Below are 22,500 nucleotides of genomic sequence, written 5' to 3'. Positions count from 1 at the left end.
CCTCTCTCTCTCGCTCTCTCTCACATTGTCTACTTTCTCCGTGTCTGTCACATCCGAGCTAATCTCCATACTTTCGACCCATTCAAGACAGTGATTTACTGGTAATTGGAACTGGGATGTAATACCCCCCTCCCCCCCCACCGCCTTTAACGGCCTGAAATTCTCCATGACAACTTGCAATTAGCTGTCTGGACTTGCTGTCTGGAATGCTGAATGCTGTGTTATTGACTCCCAGGTGAGTGTGGACTTTGCCGCCTGGCACTTACCTAAGCACAGTGCTAATTATGTGTGGCTATTATTAATCTCACACTCTCGCTAGCGAGCCAGTGCCCACAACTCCTCCTCCTCCTCCTCCTCCGAGTTGATATTACTTCCCGAACATACAAGGGAAAGGGCTTCCTCTCTTGCCACGGGCCGTCGTCCTTACACACACACGAGCAGGAGAACGGAAGACTACATTTCTATCTGACTTCCATTTGCCCAACAGCATATCTTCTACTACCCCAAAATGTAATTCGTAACCCTCCATGCTAACACTTCCGCCGCAGTGAACATTCGGCAGCGGGATTAAAGCGTAATGGGAACTGACACTGGGTTACACAGGACACTGCTTCAGCTCCTTATGCAACAAGAGCAGTGTTACAAAGGAGGTGGTTAGCCTCTGTTTCTGCAGCTATCTCTGGGCATGTTCTGCCACTCTCCCCTCCTTCCTCTGCCTCCCTTCTTTGATTGTTAGCGTCTGACGAGGCATGCTTGGCCTTACGCTCTGGCCCTCTGAATTATTTATCAGCCTCTTGTCCAGTTAAATGGGTACAGCAGATCCAGCAAGCTGCCTTGTGCACCTCCAGCGCACGCTGCCCTCAGAGGCTATCTGGGCCTCTGCTGTCCAGCCAACAGAATATTTTGCACATTTGAATATGCCCGACACAGGGAGTTAGCGTTGAACAGAAGGGGGCGGTTCAGGCCATGATGATTATTATTTTCTTTTTTTTTTAAAGGGTTACAGATGATGTGAAGAAAATAAGTTTGCTTGCAATATTTGTGATCCTTCTTCTGAAAGACTACATATTTCATCAGGGAGTAATTGAAGTTCAGGTACGATAGCAATGTTTTTTGCTTTCTTTTATCCTTATGAAGTAAAAGCTGACTGCACAATGTAACGGCTGTGGATTAATGACCGCATCGGTGGCTGGATTGGTTCCCCGTGATCCTCTCCTTCGCTACGTAATGCGGTCTCAGATCTCCAGGGAATATGAAGACTTGATTTATTTACTAGTTTTACTTATTTACTAGTTATTCTCCATCTTGCAGCACTAAGATCGATCGGGCTTTCTTGTTCAAATTAGGACTCTTATGCTTGTTTCTTGCTTTGGAGGGTAGCCGGGCTGCTAGCAGAAGCCATGTTGCTAACGCTAACACGAGCAACCAGGTGCTACGAGAAAAAAAACATCTACTGTAGTTTCTTGGACAAAAAGAAACAAACATATCTATGATTCATTGTCCGTTTAATAATCGAAACACGGCTACCGAAAGCTAACGCCATAACTAGCAGCCCAAAAAATATCTATATGAATCATTGACTGCTTGCTGATCTAAACAAAGATCACCTTTTCCTGCGGTGGCCTTCCTAAAACGAGCCGTGGTGAAACTCAACTACTACTTTTTTCTGTTGCCACCATTTAAATTAGAAATGTTTTTCTTTTCTGAAATACTTTTCAGCCGTGAAGTTGAACCACCGCCGCTGCAGAACATGTGAGGGGAAACCGCATGATAAATGGATTACGGATGAGCTTCAGAGTTACCGACCGCAGAGAGCTGCAGTTTTTATGTTCTCTTAATGACCCTTTGATGTACGGCGCGGCCAGTCGGGGGTCGAAGGTTCACCGCATCGATCTGTTTGAAGGCCGGTGTCTCTGCGGCGAAGCTTTTCTCTTAAACACACGAGCTTCTGATGAATAAACCGAGGCACAAACCCTGTTTGTGTACCTGAAGGATGCCGCGTTGTCCGGTTCGCTTCCGTCTCTGAGTGACACTTTTTTTTTTTTTTTTTTTTTTTGCACAGCAAAACCCAGTCTAATTATTTTTCATTACGCTAAGTGCTTTTTATTAATTCCAAGTGCTTTGTTTTCACACCAAGACCACAACACCCTGACAAATGGACCTCTCGTGAATTTGGAAAAACAGAACGCCACCTGCTTTCCTCTCTTCCGCATTGATTAGAAATGACTGAATTAAATGGCCTGTTTTAATTCAAATGAAATCAAATGATACGGTGTGGTTAGGGAGACGCCGGACCGTAATGAAAATGGAACCAGCTCGCCCGGAACCCAGCTGTGGAACCGCTGAAGCGTCCGCGGCCATTTTGCGCGGTTCCAACGCGGTCCTGGAAAGACTGGAACGTCTCTGGGAAATTAATTAGGGGCTCTTGGCCAGAATTGGTGAAGGCGAATTAAACAAATATCTGGCCGTTTTTTTTTAATCTGACCATGCATTTAATAACAAGTTGCACGCCCACTTTTTATTCATTACACGTTATCATTTTTGTTGTCGGTGTGAGGGGTATTTTTCTCATATTTTCTCTTAACACGGTTCTTACGGTCATGGAAAACCTGGAAAAGTCATGGATTTTTAAAATGGTTATTTCCAGGCCTGGAAAAGTCCTTGAAAAAAAAAAAAAAAAAACTCATGTAAATGTGTTATATTCATGTGTTCATGTCGTTCATTTACGCTGAGTTTGAAATAATTAATATGCTTTTAAAAGAAAGACGTTCAAAATATAAGCAGGCATCCATACAGGCATCTATATAAATGTTTATTCTTTTAATCAAACTATTGTCTCATTCATTTGTGTACTGTCTACTACATTTTCTCACTTTTCATGTTATACACCGATTTCACACAATGTTTGGTCATAGAAATCCATTGGTCTAAATGTGTATGAACCCTGTCTTAAGAAATTAACGCCCTGAAAAAATGAAATAAAATACATAATCTGAGTCCAGTTCCAATTCTGTCTCCACCCCTCTGTCCACAGCGTCCACCTGTACTACCTGTTCCCCGGCTTGGAGGAGGGCGGCCTGGCCACCTACAGAACGGCCATCGTGCAGAACCAGCACTTAGCCATGCTCGCCAAGGTAGGCTCCTCCCACGTCCTCCCTCCGCAGGTCAGAGATGCCCAAGGCCTCCGAACTGACGGCAGAACATGTTTGAGACGGCGTTATTGTTTTCTGCCTCGCCGTTATGACTTTGCTTCTTTCTAAGGGGGCGCCGGGGAAAAGAGTAATTTTGTCTTCCTGCCAGCGCTTCCCGTTTTTTTTTTTTTTTTTGCCCCTCAGGTTTGTAATTGGAGTTAAAAGGTTGTTGTTTTGGAGGACTAGACTAGTGCGGCTGGGGTCCCCGTGGGCCCCTAGAAGTCTTCCTGAAACACTCTCCAGTTCCTGTTATCGCTAGACCCCCTTGCTTCACTCCCTCCCTCTCCCTGGCAGCGCCGTACAGCCAAGCCGCACTCACTGGCACGTTTGTAAAGAACACAACAATAATCGTCCCGTGATGTGGAGAAAGCAATTAAAAACTTCAATCTTTCATGTTGCTCCCCGCTGAATACAAAGATGCAGCCGCCCGAATCTGCATTAGTGCTGTGTAGCAGTTTGGCTTGTTTCAATTTGCCGCTCGCGGTAAAGTGAGTGTGATACAGTGTTCGACGTTGCCAAGTTGTTTACCAGGCTCCTCTAAAGCCGTCTGCTCAAGAACACTCGCAATTATCTTTCCCAAAAAAAAGTATCTTCAGCGAGCGAGCGGCACAATCCGCCACTTCACTTGGAAGGCTTAAAAAGTCGGAACGGGTTCCCTCTGAGTTGGAGTATTTATGAATTGTGATTTAATTTGTGCGCGCAATCACGGGGGGTGAGATACCACCAACGGTTATCAGCCGTAATTAAATAGCACCCTGACTGTTTTTTGCTGGGTTTTCGTCTGTTGTGCGCTGCCAGCGGAAAAATAAATCAAGTTGGGCTACTTTTTGACGTGGCTCAAAGAAATAGTTGCCGAAAGTTTGACTGACCCACACATTACTCCTGCTTATTTACGTACATTTTTGTTCATTATTATTATTAGACTGAGTGCTAAAAAAAGCACTTCCTTCAATCCCATTTGGGAGAAACTACCAGTGTGACAACTCCACAATAGAGAACTTGCATCAATGAGCTTCCCTTTTTATGTGGTTGCTTTTATGTGATTGGATGGATATTTTATTTGGACCTGTCCGTCTTGCCAGCCTTGGCGTCTTGCCCCGCCTCCAGAGGAGCGGCACAGTGTGAATACGCCCGTGGCTTTATGGCGCAATTTTGTGAATGTACCGTCTCCGGTAACCGTCTCCCATTGTGCAGATTTTATGATTGTCAAATAAATCTTAGCAAACTCGCATAACTCAGGAAACGAACAACATAAGGACACTGGGGGAGGTTCTGTTGGAAAGAAAACACAATTCAATAGAAATAATTATGATCAAGAATATCGAATGAAATAAAGATTGGACCAATTGGAGACAAAACTTAAAAATATGACCATACTTTGCCTCTGGTATGTTTTTAATATAAACTGGACGATGATGGTGCTTGATTGTGTACAGTACATAACTACAGTACATAAATGTACAAAGATGAATTTGATTGATGGCATTATTATTCACTTTTCAGATTTTTCTTTAGATATCGCGATAGTATTGTTACCGTGAATTCTTTCAGCCGCAATAATCATGGAGTGAAAATCTGATATTGTGACGGCCCTAAATACAAGTGTGTGCGTGTCCAATACGTTTTCACATATATGATAAACACATCAACACAGAGGCATGTAATAATACAGGAATGTATAGTCATATAGTACCACATCAATGAATATATATGGTCATATAGTACCACATCAATGAATATATATGGTCATATAGTACCACATCAATGAATATATATGGTCATATAGTACCACATCAATGAATATATATGGTCATATAGTACCACATCAATGAATATATATGGTCATATAGTACCACATCAATGAATATATATGGTCATATAGTACCACATCAATGAATATATATGGTCATATAGTACCACATCAATGAATATATATGGTCATATAGTACCACATCAATGAATATATATGGTCATATAGTACCACATCAATGAATATATATGGTCATATAGTACCACATCAATGAATATATATGGTCATATAGTACCACATCAATTAATATATGGTCATATAGTACCACATAAATTAATATATGGTCATATAGTACCACATAAATTAATATATGGTCATATAGTACCACAGAGATATATATATATATATATATATATATATATATATAGTACCACAGAGATAAATAGGACATTGGACCTGGTTATTATAACAATAATACATATTTCTAAGCCGAGTAATAACTGTGTAGTAACCTGTATAAAACATTTGGTATCCGTGGAGGTGGGGGTTGTGTGGCGGTGCAGCTTAAAGCCCACTTCTCTGTAATACATACTTATAGAAAAAAAACAACAGTTCACCAGTGAAAGAACACACTACTTTTCAGACAGAATGAAGGTCACCACTGTTCTATTTCGCAATTTATCTTGGGATTATCTAGCATGTCTGTGTGTGTGTGTGTGTGTAGTGTGTGTTTGCCAGTGTAATTCTGTGCGCGTGTGCACGTGTGTGAACATTCTCCTCCTGTGCCGGCTTAGTGCATCATGCCACAGCTGGACAACACATGGGCACATCTGTCAGTGCCATGAAGTAGAACCTTTTCCAGCAAGGGCAGGCAATCTTTTTCATTTCCCCAGAGTTGTTTTGCCCCCTCCCCCCCTCCCCCATCACCACCCTCCTCTTGTTTTCCATTGAGAGCCTATGAAAATGTGCAACACCAAAAAATGCTATTACTTTTTCAAGAGGCTATTACCGGTGGTGTCGGTGGCGGCGCACTGATACGAATGCTTTTTTTTTCTTCTTCTTTTTTTGTCTTTTGCAGAAACTGGAGTTGGATCGCTTCATGCTCTACGCTCACGGGCCGGATCTGTGCCGGGAGTCGGACCTGCGGCACGCCATGGCCAACTGCTTTGAGGCTCTTATCGGTGAGATTTCCCCCCAGACAAAGAGACGGGAGGCGGGTTGTGATATGATGGGCTGCGCAGGAAAAACAAAACCAACAACAAAGTGGAATGCATTTTGAGTGAACTAAATAAGTAAATCTATTCCAAAAGGATGGATTTACACGCACTGAGGAAAAAAAAAAGCTGCACAACACAAAAACTAGGAGGGAGGGGCGGTCTAATCCGAGTATTTGCTGAACTCTGCAGCACCACGTTTATTCGTAATGCTTCTACTTCATGTGCTCTGAATCGTGTGAGTGTGTGTGTGTGTGCGTGTGCGTGTGTGTGTGTGTGTGTGTGTGTGTGTGTGTGTGTGTGTGTGTGTGTGTGTGTGTGTGTGTGTGTGAGAAAGCTAAGCTAAGGTGTAAATAGCTGCAGTGGATCTCCCCGTTAGGCCCCTGGAAAACGTTACACGGTTTTATTGATCTCGGAGGGGGCGTGGCTTGACCTCTGGCCCCAGAGCGCCGCTCTCCTTCACCCACACCAAACACAAACACCAGACACATACACACACAGACCAAAACTCTTGGTGGGGACCGTCTCCCTCCCTGCGTCCGACCCCATGGGCAGCGCTAAGCTAAGCCTCACTTAGTCGGCATCTTCCCTCATCTTATTGCCATCTTGACTGAACCAGTTCAGCCATCTCCCACCCCCAAAACAGCAGTGAAGATGCTGACTGGTACTTTTTGTTTTGGGTTCATTATCGGGCGGAGACAAAGTCATAATCTATTCTGTCCCGTGACTGTCGCATGGCGGCGGCGGCGAGGCCACGACACCGGATGCCTGTCTTGTCTTTTTTTAATTTTTTTATTCTTCCTCCTCTTATCGTCTTCCATCTCTGAATTCCAGCTTTCCAGAAAAAACAGAAATGTGATGAGTAAACAGGGCCGCAGTTGTGAAGGAACCTGTGAGAAAACTGCTGTCACAGAGCACCCTGTGGTGACGGGCTCTGGATTACCACACACACACACACTCACACACACACACACACACACACACACACATGTGCGCGCTGAGGGGCAAAACATGCTCACATACACACAGATTCGAGGCGCACAAAGCCACTTGCGTCTGATGTTGCCGTTCTTCTTCTTTAACTGAGACTTTTGTCGTCTTCATTTTGTTTGTTTTTTATTTATTTTCTCAGCTCAAACGCTTCCTTTAAGAGCTTGACGTCGTGCAGTCGATCCGTCTCCGACTTACTCTTTATGTCCCTTTGCGTTCCTTCAATCGCTCTCTGTTCCCCCACCCCCTCCTCTCTCTCTCTCTCTCTCTCTCTGTGATCTAGAGTTCGGGCTTTATTAGGTGAAAGATGTGCCACGCAGACGATGAGTCATCATGTCACTCTGTCAACCACCCACCACCATCCTCATCCTCCTCATCCTCCTCCCAACTCTCTCAGCGACTTTTCCTCCCCAGATCGCTCACACGTGCCGCGGCGTCTTCACTAGCGTCGTTTCATCCTTCGCGCGCACTTTCTTTTTTTTTTTGACAGAGACGTCAAAACCGCCACTTTCCCAAAAGCAGCAGGCGTCGCGTCCACAGACGCTGCCGCCTTGTTGTCTGAAGGTACCGTCGTACCATTCTTTTTCTATTTTAACACAGTTTTTTTACGCTTTCTTTTTTTTCCTCCGCCGTGCACACTCGCAGAATAAAAGAGCCGTGCTGGAACACGACGAGCTCGTAATGCGTCCGAGGCACACTGACCTTTTTTAGTTTTATTTGTTTCCCCTCCGCAGTGACCGTTGAACCCGGGCTTCTGTCGGAAACGGCAGATAATCTCCTGCTTTGCATGGGCAGAGATTTTCCCTCCGCGGAGCCGAGAATGTGTCTATCTCCTAACCCCGAGGCAGGGCCGTTCTCTTACTCGAGACGGAGAGAGAGAGAAAGAGGGAGAGCGGTGGAGGAATGGAAAGCAAAGGCATCTGCAATGCAAATGGGTGCCCTGCAACCCTGAATAATTCAAAGTGTTGAATGGAAATCTTGCTTTTCTGATCCCCTGTCATTAACTTCTGCCGGAGTGAGCCATTCTCATTTGGGCTCTTTTGGCCTGCGCACCTCCCATTCTGCACTCCCTCCCTCTCCTCCCTCACCCTCTTTCCCTTCTGTACTTTCGCTCTTGCCCACTTTACCTCTCTCCGCCTTTTTAGAAGCCCGCTCTCTCTCGTCTCTTCTTATTTCATAGAAACCCGGCGCGCCCGTTGCCCTCCCCGTCTCCCTCTCAGGTCCTCTCCGCCGATAAGCCGCGCCGCTTCCTTCCTGCCCGACTGTTTTTGAAAAAGAGAATCGAGCGGAGAAGAAAAGCGGGCCCCTCACTCTGTTTTTATGGCCCTAATTTCCTTGTACAGTTGATCTGTGGATTATACGCAGCCAGCAGCCATGGGGGATACAGATGGTGAACCTTTGTGAGGGCCTCCTCTAAGCTCTTCCTATTAAAAGAACGGAGAGAAAGGATTATCTCTCACTTGCTGAATATCAGATTCGTACACAATGCAGCCGGTGTATTCATCCAGCGAGCGCTGCTCCCTTTGTTAATTGCCGCGATGGCAGCGGCGGTGAAGTTGGTTCTCTTGCGTGCGCCCTCTCTCTTTTTTTATGCCTCCACTGCTCCAAGCCCCATCTTTTTGTGAAAAGTAAGATGTTTGATGTCACAATGCACTCAGCCTCCCTTTTGTCGCCGCCGTGGTGCGAATTCTATTTCCGTGTTTGTTTGTTTTTTTCATCGAGGAGGGGGGGGGGGGGTTGTTTATTTTTTTTAGCCTTTTTTCAATGTGTTGCTCTTCTGTGTCCGTCTGCCTGCTTCAGCCCCCGTCGAGCCGAGAGGGAGCGGCTTTAATACATTATTTGATGGATTAGAGCCTGAGCGTTTTTGAATAATTCATCCCGAGTTATTAATGTGACTGTCAGCCCGCTGGTGTTTCATATGCCCCCGACGCCGGGTTTTTATTGGTCACTGAAAGCCCACAGACATTGGAAATCCCACATCCCAGACACGACGGCGTACAGTACGGCCGTTGGAGCTCTCGTGGCGGATGTGGAGGATTCATTAGCGGCCGTGACCGCTGACCTCTGGATGAAGGCTTTGGTTTAGAGCTTGACCTCCTGTGTGTTCTCTCTGACCCGCATCACACCCTCACGTTGAAGCTTTAGTCTGTCACTTTGAGGGGGATTCGGTTGCATCATCGGCTCCGGGTCCATTTCAAAGTTATCGATAATCGTTAAGACATCTCCATGGCAAAGAGTAGTGTAAAGGTGACTTTAAAAAAAAGAGGTTTTGCAGAATAGTAATGCATCACTTGTATATAAAATATCAAAACAGACATATTCAAATACTGATTAGAATGTCGATTACCACGGCGCCGAAGCATTCAGGTCAGCCTTAACCAATTCTAAACCAATTTGCCCCCAAAATTGCTGTATTTGGATGTATTGAACGCCATAAGTAATATACAAGTGAAATATATGAGAAAATTCAAATGTCACAGATGTGCACAAATGCAAATTTTGGAGTCCTCACCTAAATGTACTCTAAACCCTCTCAAAGTGAAGCAGAACAAAGTTAATCAAAGTCAACCTTTGCAGAGAGAATGTTCACATATTGAGCTATGATTTGGGTTAGAGAATGTTCACATATTGAGCTATGATTTGGGTTAGAGAATGTTCACATATTGAGCTATGATTTGGGTTAGTGAATGTTCACATATTGAGCTATGATTTGGGTTAGTGAATGTTCACATATTGAGCTATGATTTGGGTTAGTGAATGTTCACATATTGAGCTATGATTTGGGTTAGTGAATGTTCACATATTGAGCTATGATTTGGGTTAGTGAATGTTCACATATTGAGCTATGATTTGGGTTAGAGAATGTTCACATATTGAGCTATGATTTGGGTTAGTGAATGTTCACATATTGAGCTATGATTTGGGTTAGAGAATGTTCACATATTGAGCTATGATTTGGGTTAGAGTCGGACCTTACAGCTGCATCATTTCAAAGAAATAATCATCCTGAAAGTGTTTTTTTCTAGGCGGACCTGAAACCTTTTCATTACTGCTGTGTCATCTTCATTTACTCTTAACCAGTAACATATAGACTGATATTTACACATCTGATCAATATCTCACATGTGTAGCCTTTCATTATAACACCAACATTATTCAAATAGCCCTAGTGGTTGCAGAGATACACCCTTTTTAGTTTGGGTATGCAATTTTCGAGCAGAGGCCTAATACTAGGTTGGTTTTAGGATAAAAAAAATAAAACCTCTGTTGGGCCAATCGTGTGTTTTCCTGTAAATTTCAACAGGGCACTCAAACCCAGGCATTACCTCGCTCCGTGGCCTCCGCCGGTGCAGGCTGGCTCCGTCCCCCCACACACACATACACACACACACACCCCTGCGTGGTCGGCGGGTTAGAATGCGCTGCGTGGCTCTTGAGACTGCAGAGTGATTCGGCCAGGGCATGATGTTACTGCGAGATGAGCTGCGCAGAGAAATGCTCACACATAATTGCCCCGTTGGAGTTGGCTGAGTGTGTGTGTGTGTGTGTGTGTGTTCAGGGCGTCAGCTGCAACTTTGCAGGCTGACGGGGTGGACTGCAAAGCACAGATCTCCGTTTAATGATTGCGGCAAGTTGTGCGATTGATTGGATCGCTTTGGGGCAACCTTTTATTTTTTGCACGGACAGCCCGCCTTGTCAAGAGTGTTCTCTCTAGAATTAAAAGCATATCTTGGTTTCTTCATCCACGGGCCCTTTGATTGACACCAAACGTGTTGCTTTGAGATTTTTAATACCTTTTTTTTAATCCCTTAAGGCTCTCCTGGTTTCTCCCTTCTCTCCCCTGCTTACCTCGCACCTTCTCCTTCCTCTTGGAAGAAGTTTTGAAAATCGAATATGAAGGAAAGAAAAAAGTTTGAGTTCCAACGACTTTAAGGCCTCCATTTTAGGGGGACGGGGGGGACTCGCGTAATCTGCTGTGTCATCAAAACATGAAGAAATCTGCCTGCCGGCCCCACCCACCCACACCCCCCATAACGTCGGCGTTGGCGCACATGAAGGCATCGCGAGTGATGGTTGAAAGACGTTCAAAAAGCTCGGTCCTGGGAGGGAGTTCTCACCCTCCCACAGCTGGTCTCCAGAGGAAACATCTGCTGCGTGGGAGCGCCGAGACCTGAGGTCCACAAAAAAAAAGAAGCTGTGTGGAAAACATCCGCAGAAGAACCGCTCCCTTTCTCCATCTCCAGAGCCGAGATTAGCCGCTCACCGACACATCTGTGAGGGAAGAATATGACAAGTCAATGGGGAGAGATAAATCTCTGTTTATCTGTATGTATGTATGTATGTATATATATTATTTCTATCCTGTTGGGATTGTGTCAGGAATTCCAAATGTTTGTCAATCTAAAAACTGGCACTTTTGTCGCAGCACCGTTTAGTTTATATAGTATTTACCTATACACTACCGCTCAAAGGTTTGGGGTCACTTAGAAATGTCCTTATTTTTCAAAGAAAAGCACTTTTTTTTCAATGAAGATAACATTAAATTAATCAGAAATGCACTATACATTGTTAATGTGGTAAATAGGGTTGCAAAATTCCGGGAATATTCAAAGTTGGAAACTTTCCACGGGAATAAACGGGAATATACTGGACATGTTGGGGTAATTTAACTGTATTTACCTCGTCATAAGCAGACATGCATGCAAACATTTATAATACAACTTTTAAAAATGACATTTTGTGAGTAGAACTTTATTCTTTCATCGAACAACAAAAACATGAACGTTGAATAAAAAAGGTGTATTCCCTATGGTCACCACCCCCTAACCCAATTCTTTTTGTTGCGCGCTATAATTGAAATCTCTATCTGTCTGCAATACCGCTCTTGGCCTCTAAGCAACTCAGCGCTCTCACACTTGCCAGCATAGGGCTGAAACGTTCAGACGCAACACTGATGACAAAGACGTTCAAAAACAACGTTTTACGTTTATGTTTCTGGCAGACAATGTTCCCAACCAGCTGCATTCAGGGTCCAGCTGAGCTAGGCGTGCATAGGCTTGTTCTCAACTACATTTAAGTTCCGGTTCTGGTATATGCTTTTGCAAAAAAACTTAGGCACAACTTTCTGGAAATTTACCAGAAACGTTCCGCCCCTTTGCAACCCTAGTGGTAAATGACTACACAGGTGTATAGAGGCCCATTTCCCTCGGTACATTGTGTTTGCTCATCACATAGAAGAGTAATGGATGATTAGAAAATCCTTGTGCAATTATGTTAGCAAGGCTTAAACAGTGATGCTGGTGAGAAGCTATAAAACTGGCCTTCCTTTGAGCTAGTTGAGTATCTGGAGCATCACATGTGTGGGTTCATTATACTCTCAAAATGGCCAGAAAAAGAGAACTTTCATGTGAAACTCGCCAGTCTGTTCTTGTTCTTAGAAATGAAGGCTATTCCATGCAGGAAATTGCAAAGAAACTGAAAATATGTCTGGGTGACCGCAAACTTTTGAACGGTAGTGTGTGTCACATGTCACACCGACGGCGACATGGCAGCTACCTTGACCCGCTACCTAGCAAGCTAACTTCTCAAGCGGATGTGACGTCATCTCACCTGCTGTGTCTCATCCGGCGGCTACATCCTGGTACTAAACACAGGCGCCGCAGCTTTTTGGCTGTGCATTCTTTACACAATCGCCAATTTTCAGTCTTGAACGTCAGCAGTTTTATGACGAAATGCAACTTTCCAAATGTGGTTCCACCAGGAGGAGGCTCTCCTCTCCAATAGTGCTCTGGTTTCGTGCCGGTCATGAGCGGCGTGGCTAGTAGCGCCCTCCACATCCACCAGCTACTTTCATTATTCTCCCACTCCACTGGAGTCTGCATTAGTGGAAGGTCCTCCATGATGAGTGAGAGCCACGTGCCAAAGTATCTGCTCGGGTGAAACAAAGTTGTCAGGCTTAATCAAATTTCGGCAACATTTGGGCGATGGCTGCGAGCATCCCTCCTCTCCCCTCCCCCCCCACACACACACACACACACACACTCCTGTTGCAGAGTCCTGATCGAGTGGGTGCGCGTTTTGTGTTTGCCTTTGTGTCTTTATGGTGTCGGTTATGTCGGCCGCATCTTCACTGTTTGTTTGTGTGCTCGTGTGAGTGTGTGCTCGTGTGTGTAAATGGCCTGTTAGCCATCTGAAAGCAGTTTCCCTCCCCAGATGATGAATCCCTCATATGTTTTTGATGTCGTCCATGAAAGCAGTTTGCGCATTTAGACTTTGCAGCCGCGCCCGCGCCCCATTTCCACCGGCTCATTTATGCACATAATAAAAACCTCCGCACGATTGTATACCCAATTTGCCAGGTGGTTATTGCTTTCTAAATTGAATGAGCCACCCTAAGTGTGATGGTTCCAAGTTGTGCGCCGCTTAGAGGCACCGTGATAGTTCCGCTGATTTTTACTAGAAAACGGCAGAAGAGAGCCCCAAAAAAACCAACAGAATGCACAAAAAGGGAGGGTGGACGTGTGCGAAGCGGCCGACTCCCTCGACCGGGAGAGGCTGCATGTCATTCCGAGGGAGAGAGACATTGGGGATGCTTGTCTTGGGAGAGAGAGACACATTAAGGGTACTTGTCTTGTTCTTTTGCTCGCTGTGACGGCAGCTTTCTGCAATTTGGGACCAATCCTGCATAAAATGTCTTTCTTTGTTTGATATCTTTTGTGTGTGTACGCATGCATGCATGTGTGTTTGTTTTGTTCTCTCCCCCCCCCTCTCACAATTCAAGTTGAAGTCACTACATTCGTTCATTTGTTGTGTGGACATGTGCACAGATATGTCATGCCGAAGAGTGTGTGTGTGTGTGTGTGTGTGTGTGTGTGTGTGTGGGCGAGACACATGCAGGACCCTTTTCACTGTCCATGAATGCGCTTGAATGGGAAAGTCCAGAGGTCTGAATGGTCTTTGATGTTTACGTGACCTTGGCCTGTTCCTTCTCAATGTGGTGATGCAACAATCTCCTCCTCCTCCTCCTGCGCTCTGACAAGGCCCCCCGAGGTCATTTTCACCACCCCCCAAAAAAAAAGCAATAAAAATGCACTCCTACTTTTTAATAAAGCAATTATAACTCATTGCCGACTTGAATTAATTTTAAATTTTCCATTACGAGAGCAGGTCTGAAATCGCCTCAGAATTGCACACCAAAAAAAAAAAAAACGCTCACACCAGCTGGTTCAACGTGCAGCTTTTCACAGTAGCTTGAGTGCGAGTTTCACATGTTTGTAGAAACATCCCGCAAACACAGCGTTCCTAATTTCTCTCAAAATTTTTTTTTAGGTGCTGTGTATCTGGAAGGAGGCTTGACTGAGTCCCGGCAGCTTTTTGGTCGACTGCTTTTCAAAACAGAGGTAACAACTAAATGTATTACTTAGCTCTAATGTGTCCTCTGCCCTTTGCCACTCTGTCATTTTATGGACAGGTTGTGTGTCCTTTCCTCCTCTGGACACTCACTGTGTGTGTGTGTGTGTGTGTGTGTGTGTGTGTGTGTGTGTGTGTGTGTGTGTCAGTGTGTCAGTGTGTGAGCACACACCAATCGCAATATTGTTCTTATTTCGATTTGTGGAGGACGTGACTGTTTCCACGGATTCTTCTCGCCACTATTTTTTATATTTGTTTTATAAACACACACACACACACACACACACACACTTCCTGTTTCAAGCGAGCGCCACCAAGCTCTCAGTACCGGAGATCTCACATAATCTCGCCTCACCCTGCGATTCGTCAGACGGAGACAAAACAATATCACTGAGAGGGGAGGGGAATAAAAATGATAATAAAAATAGGGGAAATCTGGATGAAGTCGTAGCACGGCTTGTATATTTTGTAAAGTGAACCAGAGGTGCGTAACGTCGCGGTTTGCCAGGCTGGAGCAGGACACCTGCTAATGTTTGCGAGCGCGTGTGTGATCAGCAGGCATGAATAATTGACAAACGGATGAGTATTTGCGTTTATCTTGGCGAGCGACGTTGTGAGTCAATTAAATAAACCGGCAGCGTGTGGCAGCAGGCTCTGTTCCCATTGGCTGTTCAGGGTGCTCGTCGGACGGGACACGCGTCTGGAACGCGTCTGATCCACATCGGGGTCTTTAAAGGGGCCAGATCCCAAGCTTCAGGAAGAAATATACAACAACTGGGAGGTCATTCATTGGGGATCATCCCAAACAAACTCTATTCAATTCGGGTTTTTTTTTTTTCAGGGTTGAAGGAAAATGTTAAATCTGTTTGAATTTTATTGCTGTTTTATTTTTTACACTTTGATTGACATATTCAACTTTATTTCTTCAGACACATGAGTCCGACACAGGACACCAAGACCCAAATATAGACGTTTGTTCCAATGTTTCCGAAAAAACAGAAGGAATTCCGTGTATCACTTTGTGTCGACTCAGTTGAGGCCTTTATGATTGCAAATTTTTTTTTTTTTTCATGCAGTCAATCGTCATTTAACAAACCTTGACCAAGCATTCCGGCCCTTTGCTTTGTCTCCATGCTCGAGGCTCCCGGTCAGCCGCGGTGCGTTCAAGTGCAGAGCGGAAAAAAACGTCCTTGGGTTGTGTTTTTATTGTCGGCCGCGGTTCACAGATTATTGGGGTCGTGGAGAAGTGAAGGTCTTTACATCGTGTGCTGGTGAGAGATTCCCTCGTAAAGACCGACTTTACAAGGGATGTGGATCAGTGCGGCGACTATCGGACGGCAGAGGACGACGTGCACTCTCAAACGTCTTCCTCTTCTCATGCAAAGTTAAGCGTGTCCCACGGGTACGACAAAGATACCTGCTGTTATTTAGTTTGTTTCATCACTCAGGGAAGGCAACGGATGAGGGGCGGGGGAGTCGGGCTCGCTCGTGATATCCAGATGGAGCGATTAAAGGAGGAGACGAAGAACGGGGGGTAATAGTAGCGTGTTTCACGGAGCACACCACAGTGGATAACGAGTGTGATCTTCGAGGAGCTCAATCTGAGTGTACAGCTGCATCTCAGTCTGACACTAGTGGTGAATGAGGACGTGACGGTTAGAAGTGAGATGACATCTGTTGCACTTCTGTCCATCCGGAGGAGAGGGATCCTCCTCTGTGAGGTTTCTCCCCGTTAAAGGCTTCTTTTGGGAGATTTTTTTTTCTTCCTGTGAAATGTCGTACGTGTGCAGATTGTTTTGCAGCTCGCGCGACAAAATCAACACGGAGGTAAAGGGGTCGATACGAAAAGGTAAAGAAAAGGATCAGCAACTTTATCCAGATCACAAAAGGGGGAAGAACGTGATTTGAACCTTCAAAGTTCTGTTTCAGATGAAGTTATACTGGGGAGTAGGGGGCGTGGTCAGTAGTAGGGGGCGTGGTCAGGGGTTGGCCTCCGGTTCATTTACCGTCAATGAGCAGTAGTATTAATATTAGTTCTATTATTTCCTGCAGGCTTTTTGTTTGGATCGCATGAGGCAGCATCGACTAGCGTCGGGTATCGCTGGGCTTTTATTATCACTAGAACTTATTGATTCTGCTTATCGATTCCTTGTCGATACTCTTATCGGTTCTTTTTGATCATATTGTGACGGAGAAAAAAAAGACAATTAATCATTGGTCACATGTTCAGATGAACTGCTGCTGTTTCCTCCTCTTTTTTTTTTTTTTTTTTTTTTTTTTTAACTTGTGAGGCTTTTATCGAGGGACCCACAGGTGTCTGGATAGACCGCCGCTCCCTCCCAACGCCCATCGTGTCGTTCACAGCGCATCGCGATCAATGAAGAAGTCGCAGCCGTTGCAGTCGATGCGTCGTAATATCACACACTTGACTTCACGCGGCGCAACTCTGGATGCCGAGGGGGGAGAGCAAGTTGGAGAGAAAGACGACTTCAACTTATTGAAGATCTTTTTGGATACAGACTGAGGATTGAGCCCCAACCCCTCCTGCTGAATCCTCCTGATGGCTGCTCTGCCACACAAAGCTGAGAGCAGACAGATGGCCGCACACCAGAAAGCGAGCCAGACCCCAGTCGGGTGGTCTGATGGGCATGGTGTGTGTGTGTGTGTATGTGTGTGTGTGTGTGTGTGTGTGTGTGTGTGTGTGTGTGTGTGTGTGGGGGGGGGGCGGCAGACCGGAGAGATGGACGGACAGAGGGCGAAGCCGTCTGTATTACTAGCACCACCACTTGAGTCTTCACACAGCACATTACCAGCTAATGAGACGCAGCGCAAACATTTGCTTTATCCAACTCTGCAAGGTTTTATATGTTCTTTATCTTTTCTTTCTCCTATTTTGCCGGAGTGGTAGTCCATTCACACACACACACACACACACACACACACACGGGTGATCGATCCCATGCCCCTCCGTCGTCTGTCTGTAACAACGGGAGGCTGGCTGGTGTCTCTCTCTTTCGTTCTCTCTCTCCAACACACCAGGATGTCATTACCCCCGCAGATGTTTTGCTCCAGTCCTCCTCATGACAAGTCAACACAAAAGCTCCAACTGCTCCGGAGGTAGAATTCCGAATTGACTCCCGAAGACAAAGCATGCATGTAATTTCCACCTCCCAGACCTTGCCAGAAACAAACACTACGCCCAGAGTTTTTTATTTTTGTATTTATTCCCCCGCCCTCTCGCTCTCTTTCAGTTATGCCGTAATTGGTACGGCATTCATGGCTGGAGCGCAACAGTTATTTCCGTCCCCCTCGTGTTTCTCTCCACATATCACCTTTCGCTGGCGCCGGTTTCCCAAACGACGGCGGGCTCCCGCCGCGCGGATGGAATCCGGCTCCGCTGCACGCACACACACACACACACACACACACACACACACACACACACACACACACACACACACACACACACACACACACACACACACTCATACACAGAGGCCCGGAGGAAACAATAGATGCTAATTTGCTAATGATGTTATTGCGAAGGTTATTAAAGCGTCAGCAGAGAGGGGGAGAGAAAAGGGCGGGGAGCGTCTTCTGCAGGCGGCGCCGCTCGATTGCGCCCAACCTGGACTCGACAGCAGCGGCGTGATGCTGTGGGGAGAAAGGAGGAGAAATAAAAAAAAAAATAAAAAGGATGACGATGCCGCTGTCCTGAGGGCGGAAGTGCCTCTTTTGAGGAGCAATCATCATAATGGCGATGTCGCTGGTTAGCCACGGGCGAGTCTGTCGGGCGGTTATTAACGCCGCCGCGACGCCGAAGCGCAACGGAGGTTGCTGTGACAACTGGGAGGATCGCTGTTGGCCTCGCAGCCATCTTCCTCCCCTCCTCCCCGTTCCTCCCCCCCTGGTGGTTGCGGTGCTAAAATAAGATTAGGGACTCAAGCAGAGGTGGCATCAGTTCTCGTTCTGTTGACGTATTTTGTTGACGGTGCTGGTATCCTGATGAACTGTGTTTGATCCTCCTGTGATGTCATCACCAGTAGCGTGTGCTGGGCTTTATGTGCTCATACAGGTGAAAGGCCGGCTGATTGCTAACGCCCTCCCCAGGTCTCCAGCTCCCAGCTGATCCGTTCGACACACACAGATTACTTGTTGGCGAGCCTTGTTGAGAACGAGTGGATGTTTCCCTTTGCTCACCTTTGCCCCAACGTCCCCCTTTTTCCGTCCTCCGTTGATACCTGTGCGGTTTGTACGCTGTGTGGTGTGACGACTACGTGCCGATATGTCCAATTGGTCTGGAGAATGAATTCATGTGCACATTCCCTCTCTCTCTCCAATGTTGTCCTTGATTTGTACGCCCGTATAGAGGGAAATACGCCCACATGTGAACGGCCGCGGATACATTTCTCTTTCAGTGATGGCTTTTGTCATCCGGTCGTCACGTTTTATGCAGGTCTCCATCATCTTCCTCACCCCAAACAAGCGATTAAAAACCCGGCACTTCCCGATTTTGCTGCTTCAATTATACAAGAAAAAATTACGGGGGACTTTTGTTTTTTATTTTATTGGAGAACGTGTTTGTTTTTTTAAACGAATTCTGCAGAGCTTTGAACAAACGGTAATGCAAGTCGGCTAATAATGCAGCGAGGAAGAGTTGAGTGTAAAAATACACTTTTATTGCGATGAATTTATAGGGAATAAAATGTGTGTTTATTGCCGCTTATGCACATACATATATCCACACATACTGTATGCATATACAGTACATATATAAATACATATGCACATACATAAATATACATATGCACATACATATACACATATATGTGTGTATATATATATATTCGGACACTGACAGACGGGACATTTAAACAAGAACCCAACACACCTCTCTTCTTCCGTCGTCCCCCACCCAACCCTCACGTGCCCAGTAACCCCTCCCACCCCACCCACATTCCCCTCCCAAAATTCCTAATAGGTACATTCATCAGCCCATTAGCGGGGGAATAAAAATAATAATGAAAAGTAATGCGTGTGCACATCCAGCGGCTGTTTCCACGTTCACATTCACACGTTTCCGCCCACACTGTGAAAGTCGCGCTCTTCACCTCGACCATAAATCACGTGTTGGACTTCCCCAAAGAGTTCCGTGTTTTTTTTTTTTTTCTGTTTTCTCCTCATATTTGGAAGATCACCTTGACCGTTCGCTGGCAGAAAAAAGGGGCCTATGTCTCGGACTCGGGGGCCGCTTTCATGTTGGTAACGATTAGCGAACGCCATCTCTTATCGACTTCTCCGCTGCACTACTACGTTTGATGGATTGATTGGCAGCCTGTAGCTTGAGACCAATTTGTCAAGGAGCACTGGACCTTGTCAGAGAAGAGCACCATTATGTCCCAATCAGGGAGTGGAGAGCGCTAGGTTAAAGGTATAGCGGCGAGGACTATTCACGGTTGGCTTGCGATCCTTCCCCCGAGGGTCTGCAGGACCCCGAGCCTGCGTCTCCATTCCCTCGAGGGCTGATTGAAGCCCACCTTTTCTGTCTTTTTCTTTCAGGGGAAGATCTTAGAAGGCCTTTCGTGTCTCTCTTCTAATTCTCGGCCGCTTGACATTCCCACAGACGTTGTTTGCATACGTTTCTTTTCTTCCGTTTTCTGTTTGCAACACAAGAGCTTCACCCTCCAAACGGCTGCGATTCAGCTGCTGCACACGATGATTTGTGCCCCCTGTAATTATACCTTCCTCGTGCAGAGAGGGAGAGAAAAAAAGTTGTTGTTATTGTTAAATCCCCACTCGATGCTGGCTTAATCATTGTCTGCCGTGTCTTTGGAATAGCTGTAATTGAAACATTAGCTGTTGGGGTCTATGTGCAGCATGTGGGCGGGCTGTGGACCCCGTGGACCGGCTTTAATCACAAGCCCGAGCAACTCGTGTATACTTCACTTCCTCCTCTTTTTTTGGGAGGGGGGGGGGGGTTCCCATGTTTTTCACAGGCGGGCCCCCGGTCAGGCCTCTCCTCAGCTGCAGTCACCGGGCGAAGAGACGAGCAAACGAAGAAAAAGGGGAAGCATTCCCTCAAATGTATTGACGGCCGTCATGAATGTTTCATTGACTGCTCAAGGCGATGGCTGCACAGCTGGCTGGGTTGAGAGGATGAGGCGCTCCATTCGTTTTCCGCTGACCCCACCCGCCCCTCCCCCTCCTCGCCGCCGTGGGCTAGCGCCGCATTTTAAAGGTTAATCTCCTTGAACCTCTTTAAGCACCTGAGTGATACTGTACTTTAGAGGCCCTCGCCACATCTCCATCCCCGCTATGACTCACCCAACATTAGACCCCAGGCCCAAAACTGCTTCTGACTGGCGTTGTCCTTGGCAACAACTTGAGAGCCACATCTTCTACCTCCTCATCCCTCCATTCCTCCTCCCTCTCTGCGCTGTCTGTTTTTCAGCCTCTTTTCTTTTCCCGCCGCTCGATCCCGTGCGGTAACCTCCAGAGCCGGGTTGAGGAAACATGTTGATCTTGCACATATTTCTCTCTCTCCAAGGGCAAAGGAGGGCGGGGGGCGGGGCCAAGGGAGTCTAGCTACGTCAATGTGCGTCTAGAGACCACACACCTCACAGCCAAATCTCACCAAACTTCAAACACCCCCCACACACACACACACACACACACACACCCACACACCTCACTCCCCGGTGGGTGGTCGATATACAGACCTCTCAGTCTGGAAACGAAACCCTCGTTTCCCGTTTATTTCACCGCCGACACTCGACCACTTCATCACTGAGTGTTAAATTATGAGCCGATGAAGGACGACTGTCGAGGCCGAGAAGCGAAGCCTCAGAGGCCGTAACGGTTGTGTTACCGGCAATAGTCCCTGTTGCAGGCTTCAAGCTGCACACTCAATATTTCTTTTTTAGCAATGGATTAAAGGCCTCTGGGTAATGTGAACACACATAAGTTAGCAGCTAGCTGGTGAACATAGTCGAGTAGTTTGCTGCCAAGTTCATGTTAGCGAAACAGCGCAAATATAGAATTTATATATATATACATAAATAAGTAAATGAATAAATATATATATATATATATATGTATTTATACATATATATATATATATATATATATATATATGTATTTATACATATATATATATATATATATATATATATATATATATGTATTTATACATATATATATATATATATATATATATATATATATATATATATATATATATATATATATATATGTATTTATACATATATATATATATATATATATATATATATATATGTATTTGTGTGTGTAAATATATGTATTTATATATATATGTATATATTTATGTATTTGTATATAATATATATATATATGTATTTGTGTATATATATGTATTTATTTATATATTTGTATATATATATATATATGTATTTATATATATGTATATATATATATACATATATATATCTGTATATATATATATATATATGTATTTATATATATGTGTGTATATGTATTTATATATATGTATATGTATTTATATATAAATATATATACAGTATATATGTATATAAATATGTATTTATATAAAACTTTTTTTTTTTATATACATATATTCCTCGATGTGTCCAGGAACAGGACTCTAAATAAATGCTAACGTTGCTCAGTATCTGCTGACAATATGTCAATATTGTGTTTACAGCTCGCTTCACTGTCCCCAAAGTGGCCAAAAATAAATAAATCAATTACTGGAGCTTTCTCGAAAACATGGTTAACCAGTAACTGACATAAATAGTTAACGGGGACCAGAATGCTCTTTGCACTCACACAGGCAATGCATTTCCCCGACTTTCATCATAGTCAGCCATGCACATCAATGGTGAAGGCGTGTGGGATGAAAAGGTTTTGTCTCTTTCATATGTACCAAGGTTATAATAGTTTTGTT

At 45.0% G+C, this 22,500-nt stretch overlaps 1 protein-coding gene across 1 annotated transcript in view; it reads left to right on the top strand.

Moving 5' to 3' along the window:
* The window catches only part of drosha (drosha ribonuclease III), a gene marked incomplete at its 5' end in the record, with an annotated part of 88,610 nt that overhangs the window by 34,245 nt on the left and 31,865 nt on the right, over positions 1–22,500 (top strand). The window contains 3 exon segments of the mRNA XM_079234091.1: positions 3,035–3,134; positions 6,020–6,122; positions 14,475–14,545. Of these exon segments, the coding sequence (XP_079090217.1) occupies positions 3,035–3,134; positions 6,020–6,122; positions 14,475–14,545 (274 nt within the window).

This window comes from Taurulus bubalis (genome assembly GCF_910589615.1).
Source record: "Taurulus bubalis genome assembly, chromosome: 18".
NCBI lineage: Eukaryota > Metazoa > Chordata > Actinopteri > Perciformes > Cottidae > Taurulus > Taurulus bubalis.
This window is presented reverse-complemented; position numbering and strand designations above follow the sequence as displayed.